The sequence below is a fragment of the Microcaecilia unicolor genome, chromosome 7 (assembly GCF_901765095.1).
Source record: "Microcaecilia unicolor chromosome 7, aMicUni1.1, whole genome shotgun sequence".
In the NCBI taxonomy this organism is placed as follows: Eukaryota; Metazoa; Chordata; class Amphibia; order Gymnophiona; family Siphonopidae; genus Microcaecilia; species Microcaecilia unicolor.
In genome coordinates this window covers 54,312,919-54,339,825 of record NC_044037.1, presented here as the reverse complement: position 1 = coordinate 54,339,825, position 26,907 = coordinate 54,312,919, and the positions used below count along the sequence as shown (strand labels likewise).

General features: G+C 40.9%; 1 protein-coding gene across 1 annotated transcript in view; it reads right to left on the bottom strand.

The window, feature by feature from the left end:
* SH3BGRL (SH3 domain binding glutamate rich protein like) overlaps window positions 1-26,468 on the bottom strand; it is a 61,433-nt gene extending 34,965 nt beyond the window's left edge. Inside the window, exon 1 of the mRNA XM_030209335.1 lies at window positions 25,956-26,468. Coding sequence (XP_030065195.1) covers window positions 25,956-26,000 — 45 coding nt within the window. The 5' untranslated portion in view covers window positions 26,001-26,468. The remainder of the gene's footprint in view (window positions 1-25,955) is intronic.
* Between the last annotated feature and the right edge of the window lie 439 nt (window positions 26,469-26,907).

The following is a 26,907-nucleotide window of genomic DNA, read 5'->3' as shown; positions in this document are numbered from 1 at the left end:
AATACCCATTTGCATCCTATAGCTTTCTTGCCAGGAGGTAATTTTGTAAGAATCCAAGTATTATTTTTATTCAATGCATCAATTTCTTCTTGTGCAGCTTTATGCCATTCAGCAGCTTCTTCTGCTGGCATTTTCTCAATCTCATCCCATGTTAAGGGCTCTTGAGCTTCTGCTGACTTTGTTAGGTAAGACAGTCTTGGGGGTGGAACACCTTTGTTTTTCCTGGATGAGCGTCTGACAACAGGTTGGTCCGACCTTTCTGCATCCTCTATATCTGAGAGTACTTCTCCAATTGATTCCCCTTCTCCAACTGTACTGTCTTCTTCAATGATCCTTTCTGTGTCTGCTTCCTCTGTCTGTTCCTCGTTAGATACAGATGAGTTGCTTTCAGACATCTGCCTTGGTATGGCATTTATATACACTGGCATGTCTATTATGGTTCTAGTTTCATATTCTGGATGATAAGGCTCATCTGGGATAATCCAGCCTTTATCAACCCTTTCGTTTTCATCAAAATATGTAACATGTCTTATGCCAACAATGCCAGTTTTCAGATTCAAAATTCTATATCCTTTGTGTCCTGGAGTATAGCCAACTAAAATGCCCCTTTCTGTTGTGGAATCCAGCTTATGCCTTCTTTGCTTTGGTATATGAGCATATGCTGTACTTCCAAATGTTCTTATGTGTGACAGGTTTGGCTTCCTACCATGCCATGTCTCATGTGGTGTGCGCTCAGCGCCTTTAGTTGGCATTCTGTTTTGTAGGTACACTGCTGTGAGAATGGCTTCCCCCCATAGTCTTTTAGGGAGATTGCTATCTGACAGCATACATCTGGTCATTTCCACAAGTGACCTAAATTTTCTCTCTGCAACAGAATTTTGCTCTGGTGTATAAGCTACTGTTGTGATATGTTGAATGCCTTCTTGTTCTAGAAATGTGCGCATGCTTTGTGAAGTGAACTCACCACCATTGTCGGTCTGAAGAACCTTTGGTTTTCTTTCAAATTTATTGCTCACCATGGCTACGTATTTCTTCAGCATGTCTGTGACTTGACTTTTTTCTTTCAGCAAATAGGCCACACAATATCTAGAGAAATCATCCAAGAATATTAGCACAAATCTGTTATTTCCCAATGATGGGATATTAAACGGTCCACATAAGTCACTGTGTATTAAGTCCAGTACTTTATTACTCCTATTTCCTGTGTATGCAGGAAATGAGGGTCTCACACCCTTTTGAGTAACACAGTCTATGCATTTCTCCATTTTACCAGCATCTGCACTTATCTGAATGCCAGTGGCCAGTTGCTTACTGTAAAGATCCTGGATCACCTTAGAATCACGATGTCCCAGGCGGCGGTGCCAGATTTCCAGACTACATTTACCATCATTCTTCCTTACTTGCGCCATATGTGAGGCTTCACCTGAAATGTTCAGCTTATAAACATCATTATGCATAAAAGCTTCAGCATACACTTCATCATTTTTAGAGATTGTGCACTTACTGTTTTCAAAATGAATCACAAATCCCTTCTTATCTAATGTAGATACACTAAGCATATTACAAACTGCTTGGGGAATATACAAGACATCACTTACAGGAATTTCTTTAACTTCATTAGACACTTTGCATTTTAAGAATCCAATACCTTTTGCTTGGATCTTAGCAGTCCCTGCGTTTGCAGTTTTAAGAATACCTTCCTCTGGACACATTTCCTGAAAGAAATCCTTACAATTGGTTAAATGGCATGTGCTCCCTGAATCCAAAATCCAAGTACTTTCATTTGAATTATTATTTACCATAGTCAAAGATTTTTCTGCCATTAGAAAGCCCTTGTGTTTATCTTTGTCCTTCATACATTTCCTGGTTTGAAAATTCTTTAGTTCCATTGGCTTAGGTGAGCTAGAGGGAGTGTTTTGTGTTTCCTTACACCATTTAGATACATGTCCCTCCTTTCCACATGAGTAGCAAATCAGCTTGCCCTTGGGTGGAGTTTTCCCATAGCTCCGCCTTCCTCTGTTCTTTGCCAAGAAATTTGTTTCATTTCTCTCTGACTTGCTTTGAGAACACATCTCCTCAGAATCATTTATTATGCATTCCTGCCTTAGTTTTGATGTTGTCTGTTCAAAAGATTGCCCTTCAATGGCCTCATTTACAGACCTAAAAACATCAAACTTCTTTGATAGTGAGGTAAAAAGAAATGCTCTTTTCAATGCATCACACATGGGAATTCCAGAAAGTTCTAGCTTTTGAAATGAAGACATAAGATGCATAATGTGATCATTACATTTACTTTTATCCCTTAATTTGGTTTCATTCAATTCTGCCAACCAAATTGGTTGCTGCTTTGCATATGTAGTTGCATACATAGTTCTCAGTTTATATAAAATGTCCTTTGGTGTATCTTTTCCCTCCACTAATATGGCTTGTTTCTCTGAGAGAGCTTCCAAAAGCATGCACTTCACATAATAGTTTGCATTGTCCCATTCAGCCATATTTTCAGCTGTTCTGTCTTGATCTAAGCATATATATAATCCTTTTGCTCGAAGGAGACATATGAATCTTAGTTCCCACTGCTGATAATTAAACTCAGTTAATTTAGGCACCTTGAGAGAATAGAACAATGGTGAATTTCTTCCCTCAGCCATTTTCTTAGCCTTCTGTCTGCTGTGTGGGGGGAGAGAGAGACAGACTGAATCTTTCCTTTAAAACTTAAGAGAAAAATGTGGCCTTTTTTCTGCCTGGTAATATTTCTCTTCTTTTTCAATTCCTGACCCCTGGGCCCATAACCCTTTTGTTGGATTATTTGTAGTAAATAATTAGCAGATTTTAGTACACACAGCTTCAGCTTTAGAAATGTTAATTTCTTTCTTCATCTCTCTCTCATTCACCCCTGAATAATTCACTGCTGAGTCACTTTAAAGTTGAAGTAACAAAACATCTGTTTACTCACAGTTTGTAGTTAGATTATAATCAGACAGGCTTATATATACATATTACTATACATTTGTATTATCAGCTCCTTCCATGTGCTTAGATGGTAATGGATGCTCACACCACCATAGATCCTCTCAGGTTAGGAGAGATCATGAGCTCCATGTGCTCCATGTGCTGCATGTGCTGCATCTAACCCCCACAGGAAGTTGCATAGCTGTGTGACCTCTCTAAGTAATTCACATCAGAGGTCACAGAGTAATCACAGAGAAATAATAGGTGACAGGCAATGCATGTAAAATACAATTACATTCCAACAAAAACTAGATCAAATTGTTGATTGGTTGAATACTTAAAGACAAAAGCTTGTCCATCAAAAACTGATATTCAAATACCCAAACAAAAAGAGCAGATGACCAGATACTAAGTGAAAACATCTTATAAAAACAGAGAGGAAAAGGCCTCGGAAGTCTATGGTATGCAAAGCTTCATACAGCAACCCTACATTTGCCAGTGAAATGTAAATAGCCATAGCAAATAATTGGATCTGGGCGTTCCTAACATTTGGACATTTTTCAGTCATAATGGAACAAAACAAAATTGTCCAGGACTAAAACTAAAACATTTTGAGCTAGACCTGTTTTATAATGAATAAGACACAAAAAGGTGCCCTAAATGACCAGCAGGCTCATTTTCGAAAGAGTAGGACGCCCATCTTTCGACACAAATCGGAAGATGGGCGTCCTTCTCACAGGGTCGCCCAAATCGGTATAATCGAAAGCCAATTTTGGGCGTCCCCAACTGCTTTCCGTCGCGGGGATGACCAAAGTTCACAGGGTCGTGTCGGAGGCGTAGTGAAGGCGGGACTTGGGCGTGCGTAACACATGGACATCCTCAACCCATAATGGAAAAAAAAGGGCGTCCCTAACGAGCACTTGGACAAGTTTACCTGGTCCTGTTTTTCTTACGACCAGGGTACAAAAAGGTGCCCAAACTGACCAGATGACCACCGGAGAGAATCGGGGATGACCTCCCCTTACTACCCCAGTGGTCACTAACACCCTCCCACCCTAAAATAACACCTTTAAAAATATTTTTTGCCAGCCTCAGGTCCATAACAGCAGTATGCAGGTCCCTGGAGCAGTTTTAGTGGGTGCAGTGCACTTCAGGCAGGCGCACCCAGGCCCATCCCCCCCTACCTGTTACACTTGTGAGCCCTCCAAAACCCACCAGAAACCCACATCTAGGTGCCCCCTTCACCCGTAAGGGCTATGGCAGTGGTGTACAGCTGTGGGTAGTGGGTTTTGGGGGGGATTTGGGGGGCTCAGCACACAAGGTAAGGGAGCTACGTACCTGGGAGCAATTTATGAAGTTCACTGCAGTGCCCCCTAGGGTGTCTGGTTGGTGTCCTGGCATGTCAGGGGGACAAGTGCACTACGAATGCTGGCTCCTCCCACGACCAAAGGCCTTGCATTTGGTCGTTTCTGAGATGGGCATCCTTGGTTTCCATTATCGCTGAAAATCAGAAACTCCCAAGTCTAGGGACGACCATCTCTAAGGATGACCTAAATTTCAGGATTTGGGCGTCTCCGACCATATTATCGAAATGAAAGATGAACATCCATCTTGTTTCGATAATATGGGTTTCCGCGCCCCTCCACCGGAACGTTTTGCAAGGACGTCCTCAGCAAACCTTGGCCGTCCCTTTCGATTATGCCCCTCCAGATGACCACTGGAGGAACTCAGAGATGACCTTCCCTTACTCCCCTAGTGGTCTCTAACCCCCTCCCACCTCCGAAAAATGTGATCTAAAACATTACTTACCAGTCTCTCTATGCCAGACTCAGATGTAATACTCGAGTCCATTAGAGCAGCATGCAGGTCCTTGGAGTAGTCTAGTGCTGGGTGTAGTGCACTGCAGACAGGTGGACCCAGGCCCATATCTCCCCCTACCTGTTACACTAGTGGTGGAAACTGTGAGCCCTCCAAAACTCACCAAAAGCCCATTGCACCCACATATGGTGCCCCCTGCACCCATAAAGGCTATTGTAATGGTGTTCAGTTGGGGTAGTGGGTTTGGGGGGGGGGGAGGGCCTCAGTAGACATGATAAAGGAGCAACAGTGAGAGGTGCACCTGGGAGCATTTATATGAAGTCCACTTCAGTGCCTCCTAGAGTGCCCCATTGCTCTCCTGGGATGTGTGTGTGGCCAGTAGACTAAGAATGCTGGCTCCTCCTACGTCCCAATGGCTCGATTTTGTGCATTTTTCTCTTGAACGTTTTTTTTTCTCGAAAATGGACCAAAAAGAAAACTGAGGAGAGCACAAAAACATCTAGCAAGTAGCCATTTTCAAGAAAAAAAAAAGAAGAAGACGTTTTTCTGTTTTGAAAATGGCTATATTCCCCACTTGAATTTTGGACGTTTTTAACAAAATATCTAAAGTTGCACTTAGATGTCATATTGAAAATGCCCCTCAAGATATCTCAGCTTTAACTCTTACTATTCAAATGGCAAATTCTCCAATAAGCTCAGTTTCCTCTTTGAAGATTCTGGGTGTGATTTTGGATGAGAATCTCTCATTTAAGCCTTATATTGTGGGAAAATGTGGGATAGAAATGCACTAAAATAAAATAAATAAATATTTCTTATGTCTCAAAAACGTGTTTTTACAAAATTACAGACGAGTCGGCCAGTTAAACCTCTTTTCTTTAAAGACACGATGAGGATTATAAATTTATGTACTATCATAAGTTTAGATTACAGTAATTCACTTTTCAAAGGGATACGTAAGACAGAACTATGTCATCTTCAGCTGCTTCAAAATATATTATCAGAATACTTAACATAAGTATTGCCATACTGGAAAAGACCAAAGGTCCATCGAGCCCAGCATCCTGTTTCCAACAGTGGCCAATCTAGGTCACAAATACCCGGCAAGATCCCAAAAAATGTACAAAACATTTTATACTGCTTATCCCAGAAATAGTGGATTTTCCCCAAGTCCATTTAATAACGGTCTATGGACTTTTCCTTTAGGAAGCCGTCCAAACCTTTTTTAAACTCCACTAAGCTAACCGCATTTACCACATTCTCTGGCAACGAATTCCAGAGTTTAATTACATGTTGAGTGAAGAAAAATTTTCTCCGATTCATTTTAAATTTACTACATTGTAGCTTCATCGCATGCCCCCTAGTCCTAGTATTTTTGGAAAGCGTGAACAGACTCTTAAGGGCGCAAAGAAATGGGACCATATGATCCCACTTCTGAAGAAGGAATAACGGTTACCCATATCTCACAGAATAATCTTCAAAATTTTGACATAGGTTACCACCATCCTTATTACTTTGATTTCCGATACCTCACTCATCAGTTAGAACTTTACGATCTCTACAACAAAATCTACTTGTGCCCTCTTTCAGACAATCCATAGCGACTCCATTCACCACTCTTGTCTTTAGCGTTATTGGCCCGTCTCTCTGGAATCATCTTTCTAATTACTTTTGATTAGAAATATCATGGCAAAATTTTAGGAAGAAACTGGAAACTTCTTTTTAAGGATGCTTTTCTCATGCAATAATGACAGACAGGTGGCCATTTTATCATTGCTGAAAGCAAAGGGGAGATTTTAAAATGCTCAACTTTTCTTTTTAACTAACATATGCTTTTTTGATTGAATTGTAACTTTTCCTTTTGATATTTTATTTACTTTTACTGTAATGTAAACCACTATGATGCTACTTTCTTAACAGAGGTATATCAAATGAAATAAACTAAACTAAACAGACTTGTCCAAATTCAGGGATATAAAAGGCCAGATTTTCAGGATAACTTTAATGAATATGAATGAGAGAAATTTGCATACAATGAAGGCAGATGGCATGCAAATCTGTCTCATGTATGTTCATTAGGGATACCTTGAAAACCTGACCTTTTTGCAGACCTCAAGGACTGAACTTGGACAAGGCTGCACTGCAATTATTTACAAGCTGCTCCTTAGGCATGATCGAGTGTACACAGTTCTTAAATATCTGTGCTAAGATTTTACCCAAACTGAATAATCCCCTTCAATCTCTCATTTCACCGTTTATACAAAATCACAAGGATTTGTCAAGCATATTCTTTACTCCTGGCCTTTTTAAGAGTTTTGTTCCCTTTTCACCAGTCAGGTTTTCCGGTTAGCCACATTTCCATGCACTGATGACCCAGTATATGCAAATCTCTCATGCATATTCTTTGTGGCTATCCAGAAGCCTAACTAATTACTGAGTTATAACACCATGAACCTTAATTAATGCTTTTTTATGACTGAACTGGAATCCCCAAAAGAGCAGAAGCTGTTTGACCCCTTTCCCCCTCCCCCCAAAAAGGCTCATATTCAAAAAGAAAAAAGTACAAATACTACCTAGTTGATCATTTCACCTGTTTTTTTTTTTTTTTTTCGACGACTGGGTCCTCACAGCTCACTCGCGTTAACTTATGTACCAAGCTATACTCTGTTCATCACAAGCCACTCTTCTCACATTCCCGCCCCTGTCCCATGTGTCTCTAGATATCAGAGATGCTGCATTTTTCTACCTTGGCCCCTTTCTTTTGAATTCTTGCCCCCAGGATATTCACCTCTCCCCCTCATTTTCCAAGTTTAAGAAAGCGTCTAAGACACGATTTTCTCGGAATGTTTTTTAATATTGCTGACCTACTTCCGCCTGACCAGGTTTTCTGCCTTTCATGAAAACACCTAAACCATCTCTGCTCCCTTTCCTTTCCTTGTTCTTGCTTAGTTTTCTTCCAATAGCAGCACTCTTGACTAGCGCCACAAAAGTGAGAGGACTCAAAAGAAAAGAAAAATGTATTCTGGGGAGTGAGGCAACAAGGAATGCAGTGCTCCTGCCAAGACAAACGAATTCCCCATCAGGAATAGAACCAGTGATTAGCCCTCGCTGAACAATCCAGCACCAGTGAGATCAACTAAAGTTCCTTGACCATGGCAGGAACAGCAAAGATGGGAAAATGGTATACCCAAAGCCATCTCCTCAATTCAAATGTTGCAAACTCAGGAGTCCTTTTACTAAGGTGCACTGAAAAATGACCTGTGGTAGTGTAGGCTTGTGTTTTGGCCGCACGCAGAATCATTTTACAGCGTGCCTGTAAAAAATGCTTTTTTTTGGGGGGGGGGGGGGGGGGGGGGCGAAAATGGACGTAAGGCAAAATGAAAACTGGTGTGTGTCTGTTTTGGGTCTGAGACCTTACCACCAGCCATTGACTTAGCGGTAAGGTCTCACGCATTAACCGGGTGGTAATGGTCAACACGTGTTCAAATTAAAATATTTTCCGGCATGCGTAAAAAGTAAAATTACCGCCCAGGCCAAGCTGTAGCCGGGTGGTAACTCGGAACTGACGTGCTTTTGGCGCAAGTAGGCGCTTACTAGGTCTGAAGAAACTGCAAACTTTCCCATACTGTAAATACTTTTGTGCAACTGCTTGTTGAGCTATTTTAAGGCAGAGTAAAGTTGGCAGTTTCATAACTGCACTCTTCTGTGATGTGCTTGGAGACCGGACCACAAAAGGTATAGCTTTCAGAAGAAGCCACAGCATCAATCCCAGATTTTAGCCAAAGGAAAAAAAAAATCCTCTATTTGGGCTTGAGAACAGAGATTTCACTTGACAGTGGAAGGAGTTTTCTCCTTCACTTTTATGTATTGTTTATTAAAATCTGATATACCGCTTAATTTGTGGAGCAAGTCAAAGCGGTTTATATATTAATACAATAATGAAAATAGAAAGGAATGCCATAAAAACATTTTTTAAAAGACCACACTTAATCCATTGATAACTATTAGGTTGCTAAATTGGATTCTGACCTGTCAACAGTATAGATGATAGTTAAAAGCTGAGGAAGGGGGCCAGTGGTGGCACCCCAAGCTGAGGAAGGGGGCCAGTGGCGGCACCCCATTGACCCTGTGGCTCCATGATTCTTTCCTCAACATAAAAGTATCCCTCACACAATGTTGGCATAAGTTCTGTCTACTATCTGTACCACACAACTTTCAATGGGTTTGAGCTATATGCTTCCAAAACCTATTTTATTCTCACAAGACTGAGAGCACCATGCAGTTCAGACTTACTGTAAGCTATGTGGTGCTGGAAGAATATAGAATAACGTTCAAAAGGTGGCACCACAAACAAGTCTCCTCAAAAAGTATACGGGGAGATTAAAAACTGAGGGGGGGGGGAGGGAGTGCCAACTTGAAGAGGATGAGGGTGGAGATATTATGGTGGAGGTTCAAAGGGTATGTCACTTTGTCCGGTAATGATCTTGGCTCCCACACTGAAGGGGAGGAGGGTTGACACACAAGCCCATGCTTGGAAAATAGCTAAGATTTCTTAACCATAGGTTTGAAGATTCTACATCTGTACATATCCCTACTGCACTAAAGAAAGCTGAAGCAGCAGCATTCATCCTCAGCTTTTTTTTTCATGTTCACAAGTCTCTCTTTTATCCAAAGATTTTAACATTTTTGTAACTAAAAAGAACTTAAATGCACACAAATAGCCAAGTTCCCAGTTTTTAAAAATCCTTCTGTGGTTGTGCTTCAGTTAATGACTATGAAAACATCATCCTAATTACATAAAGAATAGCAACAATTAGGCAGGAAGATCTTTCAAACTTCAGTACTTATTTCTTCTCAGAAAATAAATTAAAACCAGGAAAAAATAAAAAAGAAACACGCAAATGAAACCATTTGCTCTACAACACTAGAGTAGTCAAAATCATAGATTTAAACTATGATGAAACTTCAGCATGATGGATTGAAATGGTAATGAGGCATAAGTGAATAACCTGTATTTTGATAATTATACTGGTGTGCTCACTTCCATACAAAGCATGGCTTCATATTACAATTTTCTACCATTTTGAAGTGGTGCAACTATGTGGTCTGGTGTGATACGTATTCATCTAATTCTCTAAAGTGGAAAAGTGAGGGAAGCTTCAGATGAAACAATGTTGATAGATTTTACCGCATACCTTTTTAAAAGCTGATGGGCCTGATGGCTAATGTTGACAATAGAAGGACAACCTTTACTGTATTAACAGAAAAGAAGCTTGTGCTGGTCCAATGGCAAGCGCCGTGAATAACCACGAGAAAAGTTCCTGATATGATCCCAGGTTAACTGAGCAAGTGGCTAATATGCCGTCACATCTCACCAACTGAATGCTTTAAAAGTGGCATGAATTGCTGGTGAGGGTATAATTTGAAAAAAAAAATCTACTTTTTCTTTTCCTACTACTCAGAAGGAGGGGAGATGTTTTATTTCTGTTTTAGTACACACTATACTAATAGCTCTGGTGTCCTAGGAGACCACCAGGCAATCGGTTTTTCAGAATATTCCTAATGAATATGCATGAGAGAGATTTGCATGTAATGAGGCAGTTGGCATGCAGATTTCTTATAAACATATTTACTGTTGGTATCCTGAAACCTGACTGGTTGGTGGTCCCCCAAGACACCGAGAGTCAGTGCACTAAACTATACAGTGGGTGCTAAGTTTCACAGTTTTGTTTCTAAAACTGCAGAATGAGATGAAAAGGAACATTAAAGAAAGTAGAGGTCACAGGGGTAGCCAACCTCCCACCAACCATTTTCTAAGCTACCAAGATGGACAAAATTTTCTATTTACTCCCCACTGTAAACACAACATCTTGTCTACCAAATTTTCTTTTACCTATGTGATTCCATCAAACAGAATGGTGGGAAGAGCATTTTTGTCTTTGATGACTTTGATACTGCATATTCTCTACCCAAACGTAAGAATACAACATAGTCAAGACGATGCCTTATGGGTCATGTGGCAGCGATTGAAAAGCTGTTAAACATGTTCACTGAATTAGAAATGATGACAATTCATGATAGTGTAGCAGCCTGCCAAAAAGCTATGTAAATTCAGTTGCAGTCAGAACATTCTGGCCCCTGCTCCAGGAGGTAGATTCAGAGATTCTGATCCAACAGGATTCAACTATGACCTTTTGGAAGGCGGATAAAATCCAAGTACAAAGGAGGAGCCATGTCCTTCCTCCCCCAATAGTAAGTCCAGATAGGTCTTTCCTGTCCAATTGGGAGCCAGCTAAGAAGAATTTAGAAGAGTAGTAAGTGCGGACCTCCCCCCCCCCCCCCCCCCAGCAGCCCACAGAAGAAATAATAATATAAGGTCTGCTAGTCTGTTCATCAGCTGTCCCCATGAGTTTCAACGAGGAGGGCAAAGTGTTCCCATGTTGCATTAGACTGTTCAAAGAGCTCAAATCTATCCCTCTGAGGCAGAGTGTCCTAAGGTCTGGATACAGGGAGTCTGGATTCTAGACCCTCAACCTTAGAGAAGAGCAAAGGTGGAAGCTGGACACACATCTGCATACATTCTTACCTTTCAATTCAAGTGCTCAACACCAGACCTTAAAGTATAACTTTACTTGAGTCCAAAGTCATCTGAACCATCAACGTAGAGGGTGCAAGAGCTTCATCCACTGAATTCTTGAGGAAATTCATTAACTTCAGTCTATCAAAGGGTTGCTCTGAGGGCAATTCCTCAATAACCATATGCCTCTTCACCTGATGCAATAAGATATTTCAGAGACGGGGGATATGAGTTCGTGACACCTTCACCACTTCCAGAAGGTATCTTTTAAGCATATCATAAGCCAATACAGTCAGTAGTCTATTTACAATATGCAGATTCCTATCACATATTTTCCATTATTTCCATTTTCTTACAAATATTCAATATGTTCTTCATCAATAATAATTCATGTTTCAATTTTCTTGACTGTCTCTTCATTCCCAAAAAGCCTTTCACCATCTTTCCCAAATCCTCTTTAATTTGAAATGAGTTACCTGAGATTTTAATTATTTGATGCAATAAACTTTTAATCTGCTTGACGAGAGAAAGCTGCTGACCTTGAATAGCGTCCCAAATTGTCTCAAGATTAAACAAACAGCTGTTTCAGTTCTAAAACTGCAGTGGGAGCCTACAAAAATTAAAAAGCACTAACTGCTATCATAGCAACAGCTCCGCGATTCAAGCCTTGTCCATTTCCAAATACTGGGCTCTCTTCACTCATGGAGCCAAGTTCAATGACCTCCTGCCTATGACCTGCCATTCTGCTGTTACAACCCCTCCATTCAGAAAACAGACTAGCACCATGTCATCAGGAGGTGTCCATCTCTCTAGCAGCTCAACTCTCGGCGGCTTCTGGTGGCTCCGGAGGGACCCCTCATTCCAGAAGAAAGGGACACAGGGATGAGTAGGAAGTAGGGACTTTCTATATTCCCCTATTAGCCAGCGAGACCTCATCCAGAGGAGGAGGTTGGTTGCTATTCTATGTTGCAGGTTCTTTGAAAGGTTGCCACTTGTGGCAGCAGGAGGAAAATCTGATGAAGTGGGGGAGGAAATTCTAGTGAACCTGAGATGGAAGCTCATCCAGGAGTGCCACTGGACTATAAGCTTGCACCACTGGTCGACAGTACAGGCTGATGGTAATCAGACTTGTACTGGCTGCGTTTATGCTATTCACTTTGTACCAAAATAAAGAAAAATATCATAGAATAAGTTTAAAGGAATCAGAGAGTTAGAAGTGGTTTTTATTCTTACCAGCACAGCTTCAGATATCAGTTTGAAAGTCTTGGGAAAATATCACATATACAGAATCTCAGTTAGAAAAATATCATCACATGTACAGAATCTCAGTTGGAAAAATATCACATGTACAGAATCTAATATCAATAGCTTAGGTAATAATAATAAGCAATCAGACTAATTTGATAAGGAACAGTTGTAAGGAGGACAAAGAAAATGAGAGAGATAGATATCAGCACATGTTATCTGGAAGTATGGAGAGAGAGAGAGAAACAGAGAGATCACAGGTGTTTCCTGAGACCAGGCTTTCTGAGAGAGAGAGAGAGAGAGAGAGAGAGAGAGAGAGAGAGAGAGAGAGAGAGATAGGTCACATGTTATCTGGAAGCATGAACAGAGAGAGAGAGAGAGAGAAATAGCAGGAAATATATCAGGGGTTCAAGCAGGAAATATATCAGTGGTCCTGAAGTGAGATAAAATATAAAGAAAGGAGAGGATAGTTCTGTTATAAAGAAATAGTTCTTACCAGAAGCAATGCAGAAATAAAGAAGGGAAAATATATTTCCTGGAGAATAGCCAATTAGCAAGGATGCCCTGAATCAGGACAGAGAAAAGTCTCCTGCAAAATATGGCTAATTCTGAAGATTTCTTTGTGTGCAGGTATTCTTATAGAAAAAGTGATGTCGTCATCTCTCCCCCCTCCTACACCAATCAAAGGTAGCATAGGTGTCCTGCCAACACCCTATTGGTACATTTGACCTTACCATCTTGTAACTGAAGAAAAGATGTGTATTCCAGATACTGGGCTGCCATAGTAACAAAAGCCAGGGATGTCTGCATTCCTGTCTATGGCTACCAGCAGTGACTAGCAGCCAGGTACAGAAAAGACAGAGGGGGGATGGGAGGCAGTACAGTACAGGTAAAGTAGAACATCTTTTTACAGACTGATGGGCATTTCACCACTTCGACTCCTCTGGGATGGTCATGGAGGGGAGGAGGGAACCATTAGATAGTGCCAAGGTCTCAGAAGAGCAAGGATTAGCAATGCTAGGTTGGTAGTTGGCTTAGATTCTCACTCCATAAGGGATGCGATCAGATGGGAAGGGGAGAGTAACCCACGGATGGGTTAGTGATTAGTACTAACGTGTGTGTGTTATCAAATAAAGCTGCAGCCCAATTGATCCCAATGGTTTAGTCTCATGCTGCATTATTTATGGGGGGGGGGGGGGGGGGGGGGGGGGGGAGGAGTGAACTCCTGAGTGCCTATGTTAATGAATTAAAGCAGTATTATAATCTACTATAAGTATGATATATTTAAAAAAGGAAATCATATAAAACCAGCACACATGATGCCAGTTCAGAGACTATTGTTACTGTTTAGAAACAGAGTACAGCATCTCCCAAGCTACACTATGTACTGCAGAAAAACAAATACTAATGCCAAATCTATGCAAGACCGGAGGTTGTCGTCTTCTCTGCCTGTGCTGGCATCTCTTGCCCATCTATCGAGTTTTTGTGCATCAGCTTTACCGCTTTCATTTTCTCTAATAAGAACAGGAACCCATATTTAATACTGCAACCTCTTCTCATCTCACTTTTTCTGCTACATACTCTAAAAACATGCTGCCAACTGTTTAATGTTCAGAAAATGTACTTACACATTTAATACCTGATCTTTTTCATGGTCTATCGAATTTGGGCTATTTCAATAGGCTCCATGATGGTCTCCCCACATCATTTCTCTGCTATTACTACTTCTCCAGAACTTTGCTACCACACTTCTCTACCCCTTAGCTCCACCTCACTAGTTTTTATTTCAGTCATACACAATATTCAAGTTTCTGTTTATTACCTATAAATGTATCTATGATGTTGCCTGTAGCTCTCATATCTTATTCACCAGTGCTCTGCTCCACCTCCTCTAGGATTCCAGATTCACACACAAACCCCTTTGCTTTAGGGCTGGAGCGGGCAATCTTTATACACAGAAGGCCACATGAACATCAGTACTATCCTTGGCGAGCCGTAACATTACATGTCAGAACAGGAAATGCACAGAGCTCTACAGACCTGTGGTAAATAAAGTAAAATTTAACTAAAAACGATGGAAACCAACTGCTAGAGTGGCTATTCTGAAAATATTTACAAGATACAGTATTTAAAATTGCCCAAACTCTGGTTAGTGATGTTTTCTATGTATACTTCCTATGCTCTTGCAGGCCGCAGTTAGTCCACTCTTGATTTAGAGAGTTCTTCCTTCTAGTATCCTTTGAATAGAATACATTATTACCTGTCTTTCAAGATGTTCACACATTAATTCTGATTCAGATTAAAAGCTCAACTTTTCAAGGTGGCATTATCCAGATTTCTGAACTCATTCACCAACTTACTTATGTCACTTACTCTGTGCCATGGTCCTAATACTCTTGGAAGAAAAATCTCAAGAATGAAAAATCTCTCACAAGAAACCATGGGATTAGCTGATAGCATATGTAGCTAGCTGGAGTTAAATTAAATTACAAAATAAGAAATGTTTAGGGGTGGAATATCCCTAAAAGAAGATGTACCCAAACAGCAAGAGCCATCACTTGAAGGATTTCTCAGCAAAAACCCAAGTGACACAGCTGCACTATGTCAGACCATGACAGCACTGTTTACGTTTTGGTCCTTGAACTGCAGCTGAAAATTATGTTCTGGCTTGGCTACACTAAGGAATGTAGTTTTAAAGAGTTTTCCTGGCACTGATTCAACCACTTTTGACTAAAACCATGAAAAAATACAACATTTTATAAATCGAAGTGAGCCTCCAAAGCACAGTATTGTTAGCTCTAATTGAAAGAAAACTGAACTCACCTTGTGCTGTACCAAGATTCACACACTGAAAAAGAGTACCCTATCCATCACACAAAAAGGAGCTATTAAAGTTTTCCTTCCTTTCACATCTACACGGAAAATGTTAGTATGTAGGGTCCAAAATGTGGTTTTATGTTAGTAAAACTGAAATTCTTGTACAAGGCACCCTTGAAGTTTCCCTTATGCTAGGGGAACAGTAATAAGGACAATGCAACATATGACACTACCTAGGGCAGCTTATCCTTGCTTCATGTAATAGAATTTATGACATTAGAATCAATGTTTGAAAATTAGTTTTCCCTCAACATGCCTCGGCCCAGTTCACACTTTTCTCTGTCCCTCTGTGCTATTCCCCTCCCCCCTTCCCCACAATCACACACACAATAATGCCACATGAGACCAAGCAATTGTGATTAACTAGGCTGCAGCTTTATGTGAGAACACCATACCCCAACCCAGTATACAATCACCGATACATCCATGGATGTCCCCCCCACCCCCCGCAAAAAAAAAGAAAACTGGTCCCTTCCTGTGCAGAGTGAGAGTAAAAGCCATCTTAACTTTTTCCAAATGTCTAGTACTTTTCTATTTCTAGTTTTCAGGCAGGCTTCACATCTGCGCTGGACAAGCAGACAAATGGACTGACCTCTATCTGTATGCAAAGCTTCATATGTGCAATCAACGCTACACTTAAGATGACGGAATGCAGCAACAGCAAATCTAGCAGTGCTGGCTGTCAAGTTACAGACTGGGGTCATGAAGAAAGCGATTCTTCAGACGTTTCTATCCTTGCCAGTAGAATATTAGTACCAGACTGCAGTGCAAATTGGTATTTGGGCCACACCTACACAAGGTGTGAGCACTGTGGCAAGCAAGGAGAATGGGACCCAACTAGTAAGGAACTGCCAGAGATGTGAGCACCCGTTGCTGCTGGTGGGGAGCTTGGGGCCTGTCTGCCAAACGAGGAGATACAAATAAAGGGGTGACTGAGCCATCCTCGAGAACATGCAAACTACTGCCATCATTCTTATATCACACCCTCTTCCTTCTGATTCTCTCATTCTTCCCACCAATGCTTCCCCTGCATTCACTCAACTCACTGCCACTCATAAGGTCCCATCTATTCACTCAATCAGCACCCCAGACACTTCTACCCCATCTACTTACTCAAAAAGTCCCTCCACCAGAAACTCCCTTCCACTCGCTCAACTAGCTCACCCCACCACTTTTTCCAACATCTGCATCGACTCATTAATTCAACACCCACCTGCTACATATAACCTATCCACTTCCTGACTTGTTCAAGCAATTCACTCTAAATTTCTTAGCAGACTCATATTCACAACTCACCATCTGCTCAAAAAGTACTTTGGCACTTACAGCGTTCCCCCCCCCCCTTCGAAACACTCACATTGCCTGTGTGCCTCTCATAAACATCTTCTACTCACCAACTCGGTTCACTCCACTACTCGCATCATTTACATCTTTTCATTCTGCCCGTTCCTGCCACCAAGGAGGTTAGATAGAGAACAAGAGATGGTACGAGGCTATCTACTACTACTACTAAACATTTCTAGAGCGCTACTAGGGTTACGCAGCGCTGTACAGTTTAACAAAGAAGGCCAGTCCCTGCTCAAAGGAGCTTACAATGCCCATTATACGGGTTGAAGATAGTAGGCAGAGCTTGCTGGCAGTAAGTGGAGAGTGCCACCACACTGGTTCACTCAAAACAATAGCAAACGCTATTGAAAACAATAGCAAAAAATTATTAGAAATAACAGATTGCCTATGCGTGGTCCATCTGTAAAAAGTCAAAAGCTGATCCAGTTGGATAAGTAGTGCCTTAAAAAGGTGAAGGACAAAAGATTTTTTTTTTTACTTGACTTTTTACTTTATTTGAATGCGTCCCATATGTAGATATAAATATCATGAAATCAAAACTGAATATCACTAAAACAGCTTCAAAAATTATTGTAGCTGATAGAAACAGCATTAATAAAGGCTGTAGTTTATGCTTATTTTTCTACACTGTTCTATACACTACAGTAAGTAATATATGGCCAAATTTCAGCAAGGATATCCTGTCTACTGATGAGTTAATCTTAACTGTTGTTGTAATCTGCCTTGGGAAGCCTGGTTGTTATAAAGTTTGGAAGTAAAGTAGACTCTCCTTTCACTGTGGCACAAGGAATCACATATTCACCTCATCTCTTTTGTACAAATTAATTATTCTGTTCTGAGCATGTTTCAGGGACAAGTGGTTTTCATAAGACAAAATAATTAAAATAAATATTTTCTTTCATGCTGATCTCTCATTTGTTTAAACATAACTAAATGGCCTATAAGTCCCTAATGCAGTCCATTGGTTTTCTTATATTTTGTCCTTGTGATGACTTACACTATGCCAAAACTTGAAATACAGCGAGACAGAATAAAAGAATTCAGTAACATCCAAAACTTATTCTTTATGTTTTAACCATCTTTATTCAAAGCACAACATGTCGGTTGATAAGCTTCACACAGAAAAAGAAGAAACAGTGAATCGTCCAACATGGTACAATAAAAACTTTTACAGAGAACATACCCCAAGAAACCTTCCCCTCCCACATGCCCCTCCCTCCCTATAAGCCCACCCAACTGTTTCCACTCACCAAAATAACACAAGAAATGTAGAGATCAGTTAGACAAAAAGCAGTACAAAACAAGTCATAAACACAGTTTATACCAAATTGTTTAACCACACTTAGGTTTTGACATTGTGCATGTAAGGTCTATATAAATGGATTTATACAATCTATGTTTAAGGCATAGGCCCTAAATATGTAATACTTAGTTGCAATAATGAAACAGTGATGGAATATTCACATAGCAGGCAGCCAACAGATTTAATTTCCACTAAAAATAATTTACTTTGTATGAACTTGGTGGCTAATACCGTGCTGCTTGCTATTTTGTACTTTGGCGGTGTATTGTTTGCCTGTATGAGAGATTTACCCAGTGAATGGAGTTCCTGGGGAAGAATGTAGGGAGAGATGAGAGTGGAGACGTACTGAGGAGCTGCAGAGTGAATGCAATTATAGGTCAATAAGAGGAGTTTGAACTGTATGCGGAAACTGATAGGAAGCCATCAGAATAATGATGGCTAAGGGAAAGCAGCAGTAGAACAGTTGGAGCTGAATGACATTTATGTTTTCCAAGTGGTGATGCATAGCTTGATGGATTGTCCTTGTTGTAAGACCAGAGTAAATCATTTCTTAGCTTCTTGTTTAAAATTAACCAAAGAGGAACAAATATGGTGGAGGGAAAACGAGTCAGCATGAGTTCAGCAAACAAAATCTAGCCTTAAAACTATTAGCTGGTTGATACTCAGCAGAAGTTAACCAAGTCAAAGTCAAGCTTCTTATTATGATTTGATAACAGCATTTTCTCATTTATTACCCAAATGCAAACACAATTAACGTTAATTATATGACTGTGTCTGCCTGTGATGGTAGTTAGGGTAACCTATTCGTACAATAATAGCTGCAAGTCCACAATTTGGTAATTGTCATATGTTCTTTGCTTAGGTTTCTATCAGAGCCCTTTGTTCGACAGCTTTTGTTAATTACAGCTATGGCAGAAAAATATTTGCAAGTTCGATTTTATTTTATCTGCACCCTTCTCCTCCACTGCTAACTCCAAATTCTATTCCTTTTATCTTGCTGCACCATATGCCTGGAATAGACTTCCTGAGCCGGTACATCAAGCTCCATCTCTGGCCGTCTTCAAATCTAAGCTAAAAGCTCACCTTTTTGATGCTGCTTTTAACTCCTAACCCTTATTCACTTTGTTCAGAACCCTTATTTTATCATCCTCACTTTAATATTCCCTTATCTCTTGTTTGTTCTGTCTGTCCTAATTAGATTGTAAGCTCTGTCGAGCAGGGACTGTCTCTTCATGTTCAACTGTACAGCGCTGCGTACGTCTAGTAGTGCTTTAGAAGTGATAAGTAGTAGTAATTATTCCTAAGATTACCCCCCCCCCCCCCAAAAAAAATGTCTTTTACAACCAGACGTAAAGAAGAAATAAATATATATCACAGAACTGGAAAATGTTGGCACATTTAGACTGACTCTGGACTTCTGCATGAAGGTAGCTCTGCCCTCATTATTCAATCTCTCTCTTTTAAATAGTAGTAATCAACAATATTACGTGCATTTTTATAATATACTACTGCATTCCACAAAACAAAAGGAGCAAGTTCACACAAACCATCTTTCTCTTTTGATCTAGGCACAAACAAAAAAAAAGATTTTAAATGATCCCAGTTTTCAACCTAATTCATGTTTAATATGGGATATAAACGTCATAAATAAGCAAATAAATAGAAACTCTGTTGAGCCCCTGATTCTCATAACATGATGTCTGTTTTAGTGGCCCTTTACCAGGAGAAAAAAAAATCTCTGCATGAATATAACACATGCTAGCATGTCCCTATAACCAGCCCCTCCAAATGATTCACTGGATTATGATTTATAACAAAATTATTACTGTACCTATGAAAAGTTATTCTATTATACTCTCTGTGTACATGCATATGCTGTACAAGCTGACATGTTTGAAAATATAAGTGAGCTTAAATAAAAATGACACCGGCAATAAAGGACAACATGGATGCAGCAGCTCATAGGTTTGTTTGCTTTGTTTTGAATGTACGGGGATGATGACTGTGTGGAGGAGGGTAAAGACAGTGACCTAATTGGCTTCAACTTTTTGATGGTATGCCATCTCCTGTTCTCAATCTAACCTCCTTGCCTTCCACTAATAACTCTACAGGTAGACGCTCACACAGCCCTGCCACTCTTGTCTCTACCATACATTCATTCAGTCCTTTCATCAATCACTTCTACTCATCCCACTAATAATCCCCCCAACCACTCAATCCCTTAGCTCCCACCACCACCATTCATAAGCACATCACCCATTATTCCTTTTGCAAGTCTTAACTTCCATGAGTATGCCTTAATAAATTGCTCAGACCATGCACTTTTCAATTTGTCCATTTTGGTGGATTTAAAAAACAACTGAACTTTTCTTATACACCCATTTCTATTCAGGTTTCCCTTTCTCTATGCCTTCCTCCAAAATATCTTTGCATGTATATATATATATATAAATCACAAACTGTAGATAGTTTACACAGGCAAGTTATTACACTCTGATGAAATGTTAAAATATTACACAATATACAATGGACACTTCTGCTGAAGAGATCAACACACATTTTTGTTTACTATAGCAACCCTGAATATAACCTCAGATAATGATCCTAAGGTCCATCTGGTTTATCCATCTCATTTCTTTGTGCAAAGCCACAGATTTCACCTATCACAGGCTTTCTCTTCACTTCTCTATAATGAAGAATGCTCCTCTGTGTTTGTCACATGTTTTCTTACAATCTATTACTGTTTTTGCCTCTACCTCTGTCACTGGGAGGCCATTCCATGCATTCTTCACCTCTCTGTGAAGAAGCATTTTCTATTCTTACTTCCAAGTGTACCCCCTAAGGGCATCACTGCATGACCCTTTTTTCCATACTTTGGTCTGCAAAATAATGGTCCTTCCAGTCTCCTTTCTACATAAAGGGATCATACATAATTGCAATTAAAGGCCACACTTTGATTAATTAAGCCCAAACCTTAAAATAACCTGTAGAGCTCCCAACAGGCTCCCAATCCCCTGGTATCTGGACAAGCCCCTGATATAGCCCCAGCAGTGGCTGCCTTCAACCACCACAGTTTCAGATTCCTTCCCATAGTCACCCACCAACCACAAACTGTCCCCCTTCACACATCACAACTTCCAATGAGTCTGCACCAAGGTGCATCCTCATCACTCCCACCCCCACCACATGTACAGCAGTGTGACACAGATGTGGAGCAGTACCCTGATGGTTAGTGCAGTGGGTGAGAACCTGGAAAACTGGGTTGGATTCCTACTGCAGCTCCTTTTGATCTTAGGCAAGATGTTTAACCCTCCATTGCCCCAGGTACAATTTTTTTTTTTAATTGCGAGTTCTCTAGGGACAGAAAAAATACCTGCAAATAATATATGCAAACCACTTTGGTATATCAAATCCATGACTAGTTACTCTGACAAACATTTACAAAACAAAGGGTTGGTTGGGAAGCTCAGACTCTGCAGGTGTGTTCTCCTCTAAGCGTGAATCCTACTTACATCCTGGATCCTACTTACATCCCTTGCTCTGCCCATTTGCTAAGTCACTGTCTGCCTTACCCATTCGGGGGGGGGGGGGAGGGGGGAAACCTGTTCCCTATTTTTATCCCCCCAACCAATGTTCTTTCTGAACCCTTGCAATAGCAGGAGAGACAACATCCCACGCCATGTTATGTCTGATAAGTAGTACACACCTCCAAACCCATCTCACAGTTTAATTTTCTGCTCTGGTTCCATACTGGCAAGGTTAGTTACTAGTTTCATCTGGAGTAGCATCAAAAGTCACACTGAAGTCCAGAACAGGACACATTACAGCCTCCCTCAAAAATGCTCAAAACGAAAAAGAAAAAAAAAAGCGGGGAAAGGTATTTGGGCTGGCTCTGGAAATAATCAGCTGTGCATACATTTTTCACTGCACACAGGCTCTAGATCGATTCCATTACCTTCCCCTTATTAAAGTCTCCAATTTTTGCAACTACTGTATGCACTCACTGTTTTACAGTACACTGCTTTGGCTGGTATGCTATCCTACAGACACACCAATACTAATTAGTTAAACAGAAATAATATGGAGGGGCATTTTCAATATGATATCTAAATCAGATTTGGAACATTTTTGCTGAAAACATCCAAAACTGATGAATACAGCAATTTTTTGAACCAGAAAAAAAAAGTCTTTTTGTTTAAAAATAGCCACTTGTCAGACGTTTTGTGCTCAGTGCATTTTTCTTTTGTGACGATTATTGAAAAAATGTCCAAGGGAAAAATGCATAAAAACAAGCCATTGGGATATATTAGTGGGGGGGCATTCTTACTAGACTGGCCACACAGACATCCCAGCAGAGCAGTGGAATTCATATAAAAGGTCCCAGCTACACATCTCACCATTATCCCTTTATACTGTAAGGTGAGTCCTCCAAAACCCAGCAAAAATCTACTGTAACCACATATAGGTGACAACTGCAGCCATAAGGGCTATTGTAGTGGTGTACAGTTAGGTACAGCAGATTTATGGTGGGTTTTGGAGGGCTCACACTTTCCACCACAAGTGTACCAGTTAGAGTGGGACATGGGCCTGGGTCCCCTTCTGTACCGTGCATCGACCACTACTAGGCTACTACAGGGAATTGCTTGCTGCTCGAATAGGCCTGGCCATAACATTTTTATTTTATTTTTATTACATTTGTACCCCGCGCTTTCCCACTCATCTGAAGCTGTCAACAGGCTGGTATGTATTGTTTATTTCATGGCTTTGGTGGGCAGGAGGGGGGTCATTGACCACTGGGGGAGTAAGGGGTGGTCACACCTTAATCCCTCCAGTGATCACTTGGTCATTTAGGGCACCTTGTAACTTAGTTATGACTGAAACAGGTCTAGGCCAAACAGTTTAACTTTTAGCCCTGGACGTTTTTGCTTTGTTCCAAATCCCAACCCCATCATGCCCCTGACATGCCCCCTTGTGATTAGGATGCACTGCAAACGAACTACATAGGAAAACATCTTAAAATGGGTTTCAAAAATAGCGATTTGGACATTTTGGCAAAAAAAAAAAAAGTCCATCTGCCACTTTTTGGACATTTTATCCATTTTGAAAATGAGCCCCTTAATCTGCTACCGCACTGCTACAGACAACAGTGACCTTTGCATGTTTCATACTGGCAGTTAAAATTCCTTTCATTCTCTAAGGATTTTCAGAAAACCAGACCTCTCTCACAGCAAGGACAGCTTCTCTTTCTTCAGGCTCCAGCCAAAAAATGTATTAAGTTGGTCCAATTAGAACATGATCACTATTTGTATTTTTGTTGACCTTTATTTCTGTGCATTCAAATGGATTAACATGACTGTCACATTATTTACCCAGTTTTAATAACTCTGAAGGCGCATGAAAAATAAATCACCTCTAATTGTCAAGAAGTGCTAATCTCTTAACCATCAGCCTTAACTTTAGGAATGCTAAAGATTTCCTAGGACTCAGCACACAAAAATACACATGCACAAAATCAAATATACCAAGATTTGAACTTGTGACCAGAACCCTTGGCAACTGGTGCTACTGCTCTGAGGATGAGGACCCCCCCCCCCCCCCCCCCCCCGTAAAACAGAGTTGCAGTGTTGTATGGTCTTTATCTACCATCATTCAACTCTAAGGGGCCCTTTTACATAAGCCACAGCAAAAAGTGACCTGTGGCAGTGCGAGCGTGTCTTTTGGGCATGCGCCGGGCCAGTTTTTGCCGAATCCTGGAAAAAGGGCCTTTTTTTAAGGGCCAAGAAAACGGACGTGTGGCAAAATAAAAACCAGCACACGTCCATTTTCGGCCTGAGACCTTACTGCCACCCATTGACTTAGCTGTAAGGTCTCACACGCTACCTGAGTGATAGGTGTGCAGTGCACATACACTGCCATTTACCACCGGGTAAGCGCCACGCGGTACAAAATATTTTCTAAAGCATATTTTTGACATGCACCAAATTCAGAATTACCGCCCAGGGCATGCGGTAGCCAGGCGGTAATGCTGATTTGGTGTGCACTGGACACGCGTAGGGCCTTACGCACCTTTGTAAATGGGCCTCTAAGTCAACTCTATTTACACAGAGGGTAATATTATAAGGGAGCAAGTAGTTGCCTACCACGGGCACTATTTTATAAAGATACATAGAGGTATATTTTCAAAGCACTTAAACTTACAAAGTTCCATAGTTTTGGAGCTTTGTAAATCTAAGTGCTCTGAAAATGAGCCCCTTTGGCACCTACACTGTAGGACCAAATATTTGCATCTGTCAAGAACAGGTGTAATAGTCCGAGCCTAGATTTTTAAAGTACGTGCATATATTATGTATTTTATAATCTACACGTGTACTTGTGAATGCTGCTCATGCAACACCCAAACTCCACCCCTGTACACGCCTAGTGGCAAAGTAGACACAATCTCATCAAATGTGCTTTGCTTTTACTCCAGTCAAAATTTATTAGATGCCACATACATGTAAAAATGACGACAAAACTAACCCCATAGGGGTCATCAATAAAGGATGCTCAGTTAATACTCTAGAATGGCACAAGTTGTCATTTAGGCACCCAACTTTAGGTGCAACCACTTGTGCCAAGACTATGGCTGGTATAAATGTGCGTGCAAATGGGAGTATTCTATAAAGCATGCGCTAAAACAGTGGGAATGCCCCTTTGCAGTTATGCACCAGAACACAGAACCTAGTGATAGAATAGCACTTATGTATATACCTCCTATTTCACCCTCATTTTGATGCTCAGCTACCATTATCTTCCATTTGCATGTCTACAGTTGGCACCTATCTTAGGGCATCATATATATAACTACACCCATAAAGCATACCTTCCAACGGCTTTCAGAGCTCTGCCAGAAATGTGAAAGAAGTTTAATGTAAGCATGTAAAACCACATTAACTCTGAAGTTCAGTGCCAATAGACATTAAGCAAAAGGTATTCACAAAAAAATTAAAATTAAGAAAGTCATAGAAATTGAAAATAATACCTAACACCACAAACTTTCAGTCAATTTTTCTACATATTTTTCTTTAGAAGCAATTTTTATTACTGAATGTCTTTTAGTAATTGTATGTCACCTCCACTGCTGCTTTCTTACCTCCCTGAGGTATTAAGGATCAGTGCGGCTTTGAGTATAGTTAAGCTGCTTAATAATCATTCATTGCTGGTAGAAATTCAATATACATGAGCTCAGACACGGGCAGGTATTTCTCCACTGCCAACAACAGCAGCTGAAAGCCAAAACTATAATTATAAGCCAGATAGGAAAAAATATATTACAATGGGGGGAGGGGGTCAAAGCAATTGTCTGCCCAGGGCACACCAAAACCCTGCCCTGAATATATCGCTAAGATAATTTCACTTCTAGATCCGGACTTGTACTTGACTCTAATGCAGAATGAACCGAAGGAATATTACAACCTTACAAATATCAGTAACCACCCTACCTCCTAAGAAAACTACCTTAATCGACTGGCAAGCATTTATAATCCATCCATCAGCAAGGGCAAATACAGGAAAAGCTGTCGCAGTTAGCTAAAGAACTTAACAGATTCATTCCCAATACCTTCAGCCTCATTCCTTCACTAAATCAAGTGAGAGTGAACGACTTTTAACAGAGACAACCCCCCCCCCCCCCAAAAAAAAAAAACATTCAAGATCACATACACCCTAAAAGTATTAGAGAGATGAGAAGATGCTTGAGTGCAGCACTTCAGCTCCAGCATTTATTTCAACCCTGATGTGAGTGCACACAACCGCTGCAAAGCAACCCTCTGGCACAGTCTGAAGAAAGAAAGCTTCCCTTACCGAAGTGGAGCCGGATGAGGTGGCGATGTACACTTTGATCACCATGTTGGATCGGCTCGAAAAGACCCTCTTCTCTCTAGGGGATTGCTTCTGAAAAGGAGCGCAGGCAAGTCTTGCCGGGAGGATCAAACAAAGCCTGGACAGCCTCCTCCTCCTCCTCTTCTCCGTCCTCCCTCCCTTGCTAACTTCAAAACAAATAATGTGCTCGGCTAAAAAATGCCCAGATACAGCCACTGTCCTGAACAAAGCAGAATCCCCAATGTAAACCACTTAGGAGCTACCAACTAAGGCGGAGCTCGTTCAGACAGTGCCCACATGCAGGAAAAAAAACTTATCTCCGTGCTCCCACCCTCCCGAATATTTCCTGCTTTTTACCGGATGTTTGGCAGTTTTTCCACATGTACTCCAGCCTTTAAGAATCAACCTATTACAGAGGAAAAGCAGTTAGGAGGGGTGCTTGGACATTCCTGCACAATGCAGTGCCGCAGCCAGCCGTACCTGCACTACTAACCGGGACATTTTTTTCCGCCCTCCATTAACTAGAACGTTAAACTTTCCACTTTCCCAAGCACAGAACCTTCGCCTCTCAGGCAAGATGAGGACGTACACTGACGCGCCTGCCACAGTGCCACGTGAGGGAGCTGGTAGTAGAATAATGCAAAGAGGTTGCATTAAAGATGGGGTTTGAACTGTTTCCAGAGTTGCTAAGTTACTCAGTTCCAAAATGGGACTTTTTAAACTACAGGTGGGGTGTCAGGGGAGCATCATGGGTTTTGTGTGTATCAATGGGCAGAATCAGAAAGACTGCAAGCATCACACTGCCAAGTTAGAAGCTCTAGGAGAGAGACTTCAAGCTAGTCGTGGATTTCTGACAACTTCATCCGGTTGCAGTATGGGACCTCACCTGAGGCATTGGTTTCAATGGGTGGAATCAGGGTCCAGACTACAGATA